General features: G+C 49.1%; 1 protein-coding gene across 1 annotated transcript; it reads right to left on the reverse strand.

The window, feature by feature from the left end:
- Window positions 1-1984: 1984 nt before the first annotated feature.
- On the reverse strand, window positions 1985-13148 carry SSR4 (signal sequence receptor subunit 4; the record flags this gene model as incomplete). Its single annotated transcript, XM_064701176.1, has 4 exons — window positions 1985-2154; window positions 5131-5196; window positions 7525-7673; window positions 12822-13148. Coding segments are annotated over 4 exons (647 nt in total), but the record flags the coding sequence as incomplete, so codon positions are not given.
- Between the last annotated feature and the right edge of the window lie 792 nt (window positions 13149-13940).

The raw sequence follows: 13940 nt of genomic DNA on the forward strand, positions 1-13940 counted from the left end.
TTTTTGGGGTCCAAATTTGTGATTTTGGGGTCTCTGTTCTTCCCCCACCCCAAAATTTGGGATTTTTGGGGTCTCTCTTCTTCCCCCACCCCAAATTTGGGATTTTGGGGTCTAAATTTGGGATTTTTGGGGTCTAAATTTGGGATTTTGGGGTCTCTCTTCTTCCCCCACCCCAAAATTTGGGATTTTTGGGGTCTCTGTTCTTCTCCCCACCCCAAATTTGGGATTTTTGGGGTCTAAATTTGGGATTTTTGGGGTCTCTGCTCTTCCCCCACCCCAAAATTTGGGATTTTTGGGGTCTAAATTTGGGATTTTTGGGGTTTCTGTTCTTCCACAGATCCCCAAATTTGGGATTTTTGGGGTCTAAATTTGGGATTTTTGGGGTCTAAATTTGGGATTTTGGGGTCTAAATTTGGGATTTTGGGGTCTCTGTTCTTCCCCCACTCCAAATTTGGGATTTTTGGGGTCTCTGCTCTTTTCCAAATTTGGGATTTTTGGGGTCTCTGTTCCTGCATTACCCCCAAATTTGGGATTTTTGGGGTCTAAATTTGCGATTTTTGGGGTTTCTGCTCTTCCCCCACACCCCAAATTTGGGATTTTTGGGTGCAAATTTGGGATTTTTGGGGTCTAAATTTGGGATTTTTGGGGTCTCTGTTCTCCCCCCCAAAATTTGGGATTTTTGGGGTTGAAATTTGGGATTTTTGGGGTCTCTGTTCTCTCCCCACCCCAAAATTTGGGATTTTTGGGGTTCTGTTTATTTTTTTTTTTTTTTTTTTTTTTTTTTTTTTTTCACAACCCCAAATTTAGGATTTTTAGGGTTTAAATTTGGGATTTTTGGGGTCTAAATTTGGGATTTTTGGGGTCTCTGCTCTTTTCCAAATTTGGGATTTTTGGGGTCTAAATTTGGGATTTTTGGGGTTTAAATTTGGGATTTTTGGGGTCTCTGTTCTTCTCCCACCCCCAAAATTTGGGATTTTTGGGGTCTAAATTTGGGATTTTTGGGGTTTAAATTTGGGATTTTGGGGTCTAAATTTGGGATTTTGGGGTCTAAATTTGGGATTTTGGGGTCTCTGTTCTTCTTCCACCCCCAAATTTGGGATTTTTGGGGTACAAATTTGGGATTTTTGGGGTTTCTGCTCCTGCCTTACCCCCCAAATTTGGGATTTTTGGGTCTCGCTCTTGCCTTACCCCAAATTTGGGATTTTGGGGTCTCTCTTCTTCCCCCACCCCAAAATTTGGGATTTTTGGGGTCTCTGTTCTTCCCCCACCCCAAATTTGGGATTTTTGGGGTCTAAATTTGGGATTTTTGGGGTCTCTGGGGGTGATTTTAGGGTTTTTTGGGGTGGATTTGGGACTTTTTTGGGGTTTTTTGGGGTGGTTTCAAGGATCATTTTTGGGTTGTTTATTTGGGTGGTTTTGGGATCCTTTTCCAAGTGGGCGGAGATTTGGGATCGGTTTTTGGGATTGGGAAAGATTTTTGGCAAATTTTGTCATTTTTGTGGTCGCTTTGGGATTTTTAAATTATTCAGGGATTTTTTGGGGGTGGATGCAGTTTTTAAGCCAATTTTTGGGGTTTTTTTGGTTGTTTTTATTGAGATTTTTGGGGTTTTTTTGGTTGTTTTTATTGAGATTTTTGGGGTTTTTTGGTTGTTTTTATTGAGATTTTTGGGTTTTTTTGGAGTAGTTTTTAAGCTGATTTTTTTTCCTGGTTGTTTTTATTGAGATGGTGTTTTGGGGCGATTTTTGGGGTGATTTCTGGGGTTATTTTTGACATTTTGGAACGGGGTTTTTCGGGGTTGTTTTTGCTGTAGGAAAGGAGAAATTTTGGATTTTTGGGTTTTTTTGGGGCAGTTTTTAAGCAGATTTTTGGGTTTTTTCCTGGTTGTTTTTATTGAGATGTTGTTTTTGGGGTGATTTTTGGGGTGATTTTTGGTTTTTTGGGGCAGTTTTTAAGCAGATTTTTGGGATTTTTTGGATTACAGACCATTTTTTCAGGTTGTTTTTATTGAGCTGTTGTTTTTGGGGTGATTTTTGGGATTTTTTGGGGTTTCAGGCCTGGATGCTGCTCTTGGTGCTGAAGGCCAGGTAATAAACCAGGAGCCCGACGGCCGCGGCCACGACCTCGGTGGAGACCCAGGGCCCGCTCCAGGCGCCCTGCGGGGAAAAGGGGGCACCCAAAACATCAATGGGCACCCCAAAACCTTAATGGGCACCCCAAAACCTCCATGGGAGCCCCAAAACCGCCATGGGCACCCCCAGAGCCCCCAAAACCTTCCCAGGATACCCCAAAATCCCCAGAGCAACCCAAAACCTCCCCAAACATCCCCAGGATACCCCAAAATCTCCATGGGCACCCCAAAACCTTCATGGGCACCTCAAAACACCCCAGAGCCCCCAAAACGACCCCAGGACACCCCAAAACTTCCCTGGGCACCCCAAAATCCCCCAGAGCAACCCAAAACCTCCCCAAACATCCCCAGGATACCCCAAAATATCCATGGGGACCCCAAAAACTCCATGGGGACCCCAAAATATCAATGGGAACCCCAAAATCTCAATGGGCACCCCAAAACCTTAATGGGCACCCCAAAACCTCCATGGGAGCCCCAAATCTTCATGGGAGCCCCAAAATCCCACCAGGGCACCCCAAAACCCCCCAGAACACTCCCAGGGCACCCCAAAACCTCCATGTACACCCCAAAACACCCATGAGCACCCCAAAACCTCCCTGGGCACCCCAAAATCTCCCTGGGCATCCCAAAACACCCCTGGGAGCCCAAAACCTTCATGGGCACCCCAAAACCTCGATGGGGACCCCAAACCTTCATGGGCACCCCAAAACCTTCATGGGAGCCCCAAAACCTCCCTGGGCACCCCAAAACCTGCATGGGCACCCCCAGAGCCCCCAAAATCTCCCTGGGCACCCCCAAAAAAACCCACTAGGACACCCCAAAAACCCCTCTGGGCACCCCAAAACCTCCCAGGATACCTCAAAATCCCCCAGAGGACCCCCAAAACACCCAGAGCACCCCAAAACCCCTCCAGGGCACCCCAGAACCTTCCCAGACACCTCAAAACCCCCCAGGATACACCAAAACCTCCCAGAGCCCCCCAAAACCTCGCTGGGCACCCCAAAATCCCCCAAAACCCTCCCAGAGCACCCCAAACTCCCCTCAGATACCCCAGAACACCCCAGAGCACCCCAAAATCTCCCTGGGCACCCCAAAACCTCCCAGGATACCCAAAACCCCCCAGAGCACTCCCTGGTCACCTCAAAACACCCAGAGCACCCCAAAACCCACCCAGGGCACCCCAAACACCCCCAGAGCACCCCAAAACCTTCATGGGCACCCCAAAACCTCCCTGGGCACCCCAAAACCTCCATGGGAGCCCCAAAACCTCCCTGGGCACCCCAAAACATCCATGGGCACCCCAAAATCCCCCAGAGCACCCCAAAATCCTCCAGGATACCCCAAAATCTCCCAGGATACCCCAAAACACCCCTGGGAGCCCCAAAATCCCCCAGAGCACCCCAAAACACCCCAGGGCACCCCAAAACACCCCTGGGAGCCCCAAAATCCCACCCAGGATACCCCAAAACCTCCATGGGCACCCCAAAACCTTCATGGGCACCCCAAAACCTTCCTGGGAGCCCCAAAACCTTCATGGGCACCCCAAAATCTCCATGGGCACCCCAAAACACCCCTGGGAGCCCCAAAACCTTCATGGGCACCCCAAAATCCCCTCCAGGGCACCCCAAAACCTCCCAGGGCACCCCAAAACACCCAGAGCACCCCAAAATCCCATCCAGGGCACCCCAAAGCCCCCCAGGACACCCCAAAAACTCCAGGATATTCCAAAACACCCCCAGGACACCCCAAAATCCCCCAGAGCACTCCCAGGGCACCCCAGAACCTCCCAGGACACCCCAAAAACACCTCTGGGCACCCCAAACCTTCATGGGCACCCCAAAACCTCCATGGGAGCCCCAAAACCTTCATGGGCACCCAGAAACCCCTATGGGAGCCCCAAAACCTCCATGGGAGCCCCAAAACCTCCATGGGCACCCCAAAATCCCACCCAGGGCCCCCAAAATCCCCCAGAGCACCCCAAAACCTCCATGGGCACCCCAAAACCTTCATGGGCACCCCAAAATCCCCCTGGGCACCCCAAAACCCCCCAAATGACCCCAAAATGACCCCAGGGCACCCCAAAATCTCCCTGAGCACCCCCAAAAAACCCACTAGGACACCCCAAAAACCCCCTGGGACACCCCAAAAACTCCCAGGATACCTCAAAATCCCCCAGAGGACCCCCAAAACCTCCCTGGGCACCCCAAAAGCCCCCAGGACACCCCAAAACCCCTCTGGGCCCCCCAAAAACGCATCCAGAGCACCCCAAAATCCCCCAGGGCACCCCAAAACCTTCCTGGGAGCCCCAAAACCTTCATGGGCACCCCAAAATCCCACCCAGGGCACCCCAAAACCCACCCAGGGCCCCCAAAATCCCCCAGAGCACCCCCAGGGCACCCCAGAACAACCCCAGGACAACCTGAAACCCCCCAGAGCCCCCCAAAACCCCCCAGGGCACCCCAAAACCTCCCTGAGCACCCCCAAAAAACCCACTAGGGCACCCCAAAAACTCCAGGATATTCCCAAAACCCCCCAGGACACCCCAAAATCCCCAAGAGCATTCCCTGGTCACCTCAAAACACCCAGAGCACCCCAAAACCTCCTGGGACCCCAAAACCTCCTTGGGACCTCAAAACGACCCCAGGACACCCCAAAACCTCCCGAGCACCCCAAAATCCCCCAGAGCACTCCCAGGGCCCCCCAAAACCTCCTGGGCACCCCAAAATCCCCCAAAACCCCCCAGAGCACCCCAAACTCCCCTCAGACACCCCAAAATCAACCTGGGCACCCCAAAACACCCCAGAGCACCCCAAAAACCCCCTGGGACACCCCAAAAATGCCTGGGACCCCCCCCAAATTCCCCTCTCAGAGCCACCCACAGCCCCAAATCCCCTCCAATCCCCTCCAAAACCCCACAGGGCCCTTCCAGCACCCCCAAACTGGGTGAGGGAACCCCCAAAATGTTGGGGGGACCCCCCAGGATGGCCCCCAAACCCACCCTGTGCTCGACGCTGACGGTGAAGAGCGGCCGGATCCGCGACACGTCCTCGTTGTTCCGCTGCGCCTGCGGGGTTGGGGACCCCTCAGGTTTGGGGTTCAGTTTGGGTCCCTTCTTCTTTTTGGGGCTGAATTTGGGGTCCCAGCTCCTTTTTGGGGCTGAATTTGGGGTTCCCCCTCTTTTTTGGGGCTCAATTTTGGGGGTCCCTTTTTCTTTTTGGGGCTCATTTTGGGGTTCCCTTCTTCTTTTTGGGGCTCAATTTGGGGGGTCCCCTGATTTTTGGGGCTGAATTTGGGGCTCCCCCCCTTTTTTTGGGGCTCAATTTGGGGGGACCCCCTCATTTTTGGGGTTCAATTTGGGGTCTCTTCTTCTTTTTGGGGCTGAATTTGGGGTGTCCTCCTCTTTTTTGGGGCTCAATTTGGGGTTCCCTTCTTCTTTTTGGGGCTCAATTTGGGGTTCCCCTTTAATTTGGTGCTGAAATTGGGGTCCTCCCATCTTTCTTTTGGGGCTCAATTTGGGAGGCCCCCTTATTTTTGGGGTTCAATTTGGGGGTCTCCTTCTTCTTTTGGGACTGAATTTGGAGTGTCCTCCTCTTTTTGGGCTCAATTTGGGGTCCCCCCTCTTTCTTGGGCTCAATTTTGGGTCCCTCTTCCTGGCTCAAAATGGGGTCTTTTGTTCTTTTTGGGGCTCAATTTGGAGTTCCCCTTTAATTTGGGGCTGAATTTGGGGTTCCCCCCCTTTTTTTGGGACTGAATTTGGGGTGTCCTCCTCATTTTTGGGGTTCATTTGGGTCCCCCTCATTTTTGGGGTTCAATTGGGGGTCCCTTCTTCTTTTTGGGGCTCAATTTTGGGTTCCCTGCTCAATTTTGAGGATAATTTTGGGGTTCCCCTTCTTTTTGGGCTGGAATTGGGGTACTCCCATTTCTTGGGGTTCATTTGGGTCCCTTCTTCTTTTTGGGACTCAATTTGGGGTTCCCTTTCTTTTTGGGGCTGAATTTTGGGTTCTCTCCTCCATTTTAGGGCTCAATTTGGGGTTTCCTCCCTTATTTTGGGGTGCTGGCTGTGCCCCCAATTTTGGGGCTGAATTTGGGGTTCCCTTCTCGTTTTGGGCTGAATTTTTTTTCTCATTTTGGGGCTGAATTTGGCGATTTCTCCTCAATTTTGGGACTGAATTTTTTTCCTCAACTTTGGGGCTGAATTTGGGGATTTCTCCTCAATTTTGGGGCTGAATCTTTTTTCTCAATTTCGGGCTGAATTTGGGGTTCTTCCCTCAATTTTGGGGCTGAATTTGGGTTTTTCCTCTCAATTTTGGGGCTGAATTTGGGGATTTCTCCTCAATTTTGGGGCTGAATTTTTTCCTCAATTTTGGGGCTGAATTTGGGGTTTTCCTCTCAATTTTGGGGCTGAATTTGGGGTTCCCTCCTCAATTTCAGGACTCAATTTTTTCCTCTATTTTGGGGCCCAATTTGGGGTTCCCTTCTCAGTTTTGGGGCTGAATTTTTTTTCTCAATTTTGGGGCTAAATTGGGGTTTTTCCTTCAATTTTGGGGCCGAATTTGGGGATTTTCCCTCAATTTCGGGCGAAATTTGGGGTTTTTCTTCTCAATTTGGGGATTCTCCTCATTTTGGGGCTGAATTTGGGGTTCCCCCTCATTTTGGGGCCAAATTTGGGGTTTCTCCTCGATTTTGGGGCTGAATTTGGGGATTCTCCTCGAATTTTGGGCTGAATTTTTTTCTCAATTTTGGGGTAAATTTGGGTTTTCCCCCAATTTTGGGGCGAATTTGGGCTGATTGGTTCTCCATCAATTTAGGCTGAATTTGGGGTTCCTCCTCAATTTTGGGGCTGAATTTTTTCCTCAATTTTCGGGGCTGAATTTGGGGATTTTCCTCAATTTTGGGGTCAATTTGAGATTTCTCCTCAATTTTGGGGCTAAATTTGGGTTTTTCCCCCAATTTTGGGGCTGAATTTGGGTTTCCCTCCTCAGTTTTAGGGCTGAATTTTTTTTCTCAATTTCGGGGCTAAATTTGGGTTTTTCCCCCAATTTTGGGGTCAAATTTGGCGATTTCTCCTCAATTTTGGGGCTGAATTTGGGGTTCTTCCCTCAATTTTGGGGCTGAATTTGTCCTCATTGGTCTGAATTTGGGCTAATTTGGGGATTTCTCCTCAATTTTGGGGCCAAATTTGAGGTTTCCTAATTTTGGGGATGATTGGATTCTCCTCTATTTCAGGGTCAATTTTTTTCCTCAATTTTGGGGTTAAATTTGGGTTTTTCCCCTCAATTTTAGGGCTCAGATTCAGGGTGCTGTCTGACTCCTGCTCAGTTTCAATGGGGGATAAATCAGGGGGGATTTTGGGGGTCCCAGAGCCCCCCCAGAATTGGGGAGGGGTCCCCACCTTGCGCAGGGCACTGTAGGATTCCTCATCAAAGAATTTCACCTCGTAGGTGCCCGAGTGCGCCTGGCGATGCTCCAGGCTCCAGGAGACCTGGGGGGGAATTGGGGGGCTGGGAGAGCGGAGACCCCTCCCCAAATTCATCCTGACCCCTCCCCAAATTCATCCTGAACCAAATTCATCCTGAACTTCCCCAAATTCATCCTGAACTTCCCCAAATTCATCCTGAACCTCCCCAAATTCATCCTGAACCAAATTCATCCTGACCCAAATTCATCCTGACCCCTCCCCAAATTCATCCTGACCCCTCCCCAAATTCATCCTGAACCTCCCCAAATTCATCCTGAACCTCCCCAATTCCTGACCCTCCCCAAATTCATCCTGAACCAAATTCATCCTGACCCTCCCCAAATTCATCCTGAACCCTCCCCAAATTCATCCTGAAACTTCCCCAAATTCATCCTGAAAATCCCCAATTCATCCTGAACCTCCCCAAATTCATCCTGACACCTCCCCAAATTCATCCTGAACCAAATTCATCCTGAACCTCCCCAAATTCTCCTGAATTCCTCAATCTCCGACTCCAAAATTCATCCTGAACCTCCCAAATTCATCCTGACCCTCCCCAAATTCTTCCTGAACCAAATTCATCCTGACCCCTCCCAAATTCATCCTGAACCTCCCAAACCATCCTGACCCCTCCCCAAATTCATCCTGAACCAAATTCATCCTGACCCCTCCCAAATTCATCCTGAACTCCCAAATTCATCCTGACCCCTCCCCAAATTCATCCTGACCTCCCCAAATTCATCCTGAACCAAATTCATCCTGAACCTCCCCAAATTCATCCTGACCCTCCCAAATTCATCCTGAACTCCAAATTCATCCTGACCCCAAATTCATCCTGAACTCCCAAATTCATCCTGACCCTCCCCAAATTCATCCTGAACCTTCCCAAATTCATCCTGACCCCTCCCCAAATTCATCCTGAACCCAAATTCATCCTGACCCCTCCCAAATTCAGCCCGACCCCTCCCAAATTCATCCTGAACCTCCCCAAATTCAGCCGACCCCTCCCCAAATTCATCCTGAACCAAATTCATCCTGACCCCCCCCAAATTCATCCTGACCCCTCCCCAAATTCATCCTGAACCCAAATTCATCCTGACCCCCCCCAAATTCATCCTGACCAAATTCATCCTGAACCTCCCCAAATTCATCCTGAACCTCCCAAATTCAAATTCATCCTGACCCCTCCCCAAATTCATCCTGACCCTCCCCAAATTCATCCTGAACCTCCCCAAATTCATCCTGACCCCTCCCAAATTCATCCTGACCCTCCCACAAATATTCATCCTGAACCTCCCCAAATTCATCCTGACCCTCCCCAAATTCATCCTGAACTCCCCAAATTCATCCTGACCCCCAAATTCATCCTGAACCACCCCAAATTCATCCTGACCCTCCCCAAATTCATCCTGACCCTCCCCAAATTCATCCTGAACCAAATTCATCCTGAACTTCCCCAAATTCATCCTGAACCAAATTCATCCTGACCCCTCCCCAAATTCATCCTGAACCTCCCCAAATTCATCCTGAACTTCCCAAATTCATCCTGACCCCTCCCCAAATTCATCCTGAACTCCCCAAATTCATCCTGACCCCTCCCCAAATTCATCCTGAACCCTCCCCAAATTCATCCTGAACTCCACAAATTCATCCTGAACCTTCCCAAATTCATCCTGAACCAAATTCATCCTGACCCCTCCCAAATTCATCCTGACCCCTCCCCAAATTCATCCTGAACCTCCCCAAATTCATCCTGACCCCTCCTCAAATTCATCCTGAACCTCCCCAAATTCATCCTGAACCTCCCCATCCCTGACCCCTCCCCAAATTCATCCTGACCCTCCCCAAATTCATCCTGACCCCTCCCCAAATTCATCCTGAACCTCCCCAAATTCATCCTGAACTTCCCCAAATTCATCCTGACCCTCCCCAAATTCATCCTGAACCTCCCCAAATTCATCCTGACCCCTCCCCAAATTCATCCTGACCCCTCCCCAAATTCACCTCGACACCCTCCCCAAATTCATCCTGAACTCCCAAATCATCCTGAACTCCCAAATTCATCCTGACCCCTCCCCAAATTCATCCTGACCTCCCCAAATTCATCCTGAACCAAATTCATCCTGACCCCTCCCCAAATTCATCCTGACCCCTCCCCAAATTCATCCTGAACCAAATTCATCCTGACCCTCCCAAATTCATCCTGAACCTCCCCAAATTCATCCGAACCAAATTCATCCTGACCACTCCCCAAATTCATCCTGACCCTCCCCAAATTCATCTGAACCAAATTCATCCTGACCCCTCCCAAATTCATCCTGAACCTTCCCAAATTCCCTGACCCCTCCCCAAATTCATCCTGACCCCCCCAAATTCATCCTGAACCCTCCCCAAATTCATCCTGAACTCCCAAATTCATCCTGACCCCTCCCCAAATTCATCCTGAACTTCCCCAAATTCATCCTGAACCAAATTCATCCTGACCCCTCCCCAAATTCATCCTGAACCTCCCCAAATTCATCCTGAACCAAATTCATCCTGACCCCTTCCCCAAATTCATGCCCAACCCCTCCCCAAATTCATCCTGACCCTCCCAAATTCATCCTGACCCCTCCCCAAATTCATCCTGACCCTCCCAAATTCATCCTGACCCCTCCCCAAATTCATCCTGAACCCCCCAAATTCTTCCTGACCCTCCCAAATTCATCCTGACCCCTCCCAAATTCATCCTGAACCTCCCCAAATTCATCCTGAACCAAATTCATCCTGAACCCCCAAATTCATCCTGACCCCTCCCCAAATTCATCCTGAACCTCCCAAATTCATCCTGACCCTCCCCAAATTCATCCTGACCCTCCCCAAATTCATCCTGAACCAAATTCATCCTGACCCTCCCAAATTCATCCTGACCCTCCCAACACCTCCAGAACCTCCCCTTCATCCTGAACCCTCCCAAACCTCCAGGACCCAATCTCCTGAGCCCCCCAAATCCCTCCTGGACCTCCAGACAACCTGAGCCCCCCAAATCCCTCCCAGGTGACCCCAACTCACCTGAACCCCTCACTAAACCCCTCCCAGGACCCTCATGAACCCCTCTCAAACCCTCCCCAGATACCCAGACTCCCTGACCCCTCCCCAATTACCCAACCCTCCCAGGACCCCTGAGCCCCCCAAATTCCCTCCAGGTACCACCCTGAACCCCCAAACCCTCCATGACCCCCCCCAAATCACCTGCCCTCCCCAAACCTCATCCTGACCCCAAATCCCTCTCCAAATCCCTGAACTCACCCAAATTCATCCCCAGCCCACTCTGACCCCCAAACCCCTCCCCAACCATCCCTGACCCTCAAAACCTCCTACCCTCCCAATCCTCCTGAGCCCCCCAAACCTCCTCCCAGTACCCAGAATCCCCTGACCCCCAACCCCTCCAGGACCCAGGACCCCTGAGCCCCCCAAATCCCTCCCCTCCAACTCCCTGACCCCCCAATCCCCCAGACCCACCCCACCTGACCTCCCCAAATACCTCCCAGTCCACCCTCCCTGAGCCCCCCAAATTCCCCCCAGACCCCTACCTCACCTCCCAGTCCCTGACCCCCTGAGCCCCCTAATTCCCCCCCTCACCTGACCTCCCACGTTCACTGAAGCCCGTTCATCGTACAGAGCCCGTCGGGGGTCGGGGCCAGTTTGGGGGTCCCTCACACCCCCCCAAAGCTCGATAAAAATCCCTGGATGGGTTTTTCAATAGCTGGTTTAAAGTCTTGTTAAAACCTGATTTGGTGATTTTGTTAATAATTGTAATTATTGCTCTGTGTCTGCCTGGTCTGCTTGGATTTTAGCACCAAACCCTGCAAAAATCTGAGTTTCTGACTCAAATATAAAAAAAGGGAAATGCAGATGAGTCTGACAGCTGAGCTTAGTTAATAGAACAAATAATTGATGATTTTTGAGGGTATCCAGACAGAGCTGTCAGCATAAAAACAAGTTACAAAAAATACATAAAAACTTTTATAAGCTAAATCACATGTATAAATAAAAGTGTAAATGTGCCTCGTTAAATTTCTGTAAAACTTTCAAAGCTGAGTTAATAGAAAAAATAACAATTAATGATTTTTGAGTGTATCTATACAAGACTATCAGCATGAAAACAAATTAGAAAAAAATTAAAAAATTTTGTAAGCTAAATGACGTGTATAAATAAATATCTATACCTGCCTCATTAAATTTCTGTAAAACTTTTAAAGATAAATTAATAGAAAAAAATAACAATTAATGATTTTTGAGTGTATCTATACAAGGCCATCAGCATGAAAACAAATGAGAAAAGTTACATAAAAATTTTTATAAACTAAAGGACGTGTATAAGTAGATGTGTATAAGTATCTCATTAAATCTCTGTAAAATCCCAATTGATAGAAAAAATAACAATTGATGATTTTTGAGTATATCCATACAAGGCCATCAGCACAGAAAAAAATTAGAAAAGACACATTAAAAAATTTATAAGCTAAATGACATGCATAAATACATGTCAATACCTGCCTCATTAAATTTTTGTAAAGCTTTTATCTATTATATTAACGTTAATTTTTTGCACCTATAAATCTAATATTACTTATATTTATACAATTTTAATACATTTATAATACAGTATAATTATATATGTAAATACATATAATATATATATTATATATATACATATAATGATATAATACATTTATACTAAATAAATAATTTTTAATACATTATAATTATATATATAAATACATATAATATATATATTATATGTATAAATACATATAATAATATAATGCAATTATACTAAATATAATAGCTATATAAACATAACATGAACAATATTATTTAGTATTATACAATAAATAAATGCACCAACTAAATATAATAAAGTTATTGTGATGTAACTAATGACTTAAAATTATGCTATGTTAAGAGGATATAAACTGGAGAAATATATATATTATATATATAAATACATATAGCAATATAATACATTTATATTAAATATAATAGCTATATAAACATAACATGAGCAATATTATTTAATATCATACAATAAATAAATGCACCAACTAAATATAATAAAGTTATTGTGATGTAACTAATGACTTAAAATTATGCTATGTTAAGAGAATATAAATTGGAGGACGTGGAAAATAATTTTTTTGTTGTTTTTGGACCCTGATCCCGTGTTTGTGAGTGTGTGTGTGTCCCACCAAGGGGGCGCTGTCTCACCTGGGCTCCGTTCTTGCACACCAGCGAAATCTCCACCACGAAGACGCTCTCGGAGGCGATGACGGCGTCCGAGGTGGTGTAATAGGAGGGGGCGATGGTGGGCTCGGGGCACGGCTCGCCTGGGGAGGGGGCTCGGCTGAGGGACCCCCTCCTCAGAACCCACAAAGCCTCAAAACCGCCCTTAAAACCCAACCCCGAGACCCCAAAAATTGTCCCAGAGCACCCCAGGGACCCCACTGACCTGAACCCCCCCCTCCTCAGGAACCCACCCTCACTTGAGCGGCCAAAATCCCCCTCCCCAAATGCACCTGAGGCACCAAAAGACCCCCAAAGGCCCGGGACCTCCATTCCTGAGGGACCCTCAGGGACAGCACTGGCCATGGGACCCCCGATCCCCCCATGGAGCCTCTGATCCCCCTCATGGAACCCTCGATGCCCCCTCATGGAACCCCCGACCCCCCCATGGGAGCCCCGATCCCCCTCATGGAACCCTCGATGCCCCTCATGGGAACCCCGATCCCCCTCATGGGAGCCCCCGATCCCCCTCATGGGACCCCCGATCCCCCTCATGGAGCCCCCGATCCCCTCATGGAACCCCCGATCCCCCTCATGGAACCCTCGATGCCCCCATGGAGCCCCAGATCCCCCTCATGGAGCCCCGATCCCCCTCATGGGACCCCCGATCCCCCTCATGGGAGCCCCGATCCCCCTCATGGAGCCCCCGATCCCCCTCATGGGACCCCCGATCCCCCCATGGAGCCCCTGATCCCCCTCATGGGACCCCCGATCCCCCCATGGAGCCCCCGATCCCCCCATGGAGCCCCCGATCCCCCTCATGGGACCCTCGATGCCCCCATGGAGCCCCCGATCCCCCTCATGGGAGCCCCGATCCCCCCCATGGAGCCCCTGATCCCCCCATGGAGCCCCAGATCCCCTCATGGGAGCCCCGATCCCCCCTCATGGGAGCCCCGATCCCCCTCATGGGAACCCCACTCCCTGCTCAGGGGATCCCAAATCCCCTCATGGAACCATCGATCCTTCCCCCTCATGGAGCTCCGGTCCCCCCTCATGGAATCCCTGCTCCTTCCCCGCCCGGGACC

The sequence above is a fragment of the Zonotrichia leucophrys genome, unplaced genomic scaffold (genome assembly GCF_028769735.1).
Source record: "Zonotrichia leucophrys gambelii isolate GWCS_2022_RI unplaced genomic scaffold, RI_Zleu_2.0 Scaffold_375_50379, whole genome shotgun sequence".
NCBI classification, from domain to species: domain Eukaryota; kingdom Metazoa; phylum Chordata; class Aves; order Passeriformes; family Passerellidae; genus Zonotrichia; species Zonotrichia leucophrys.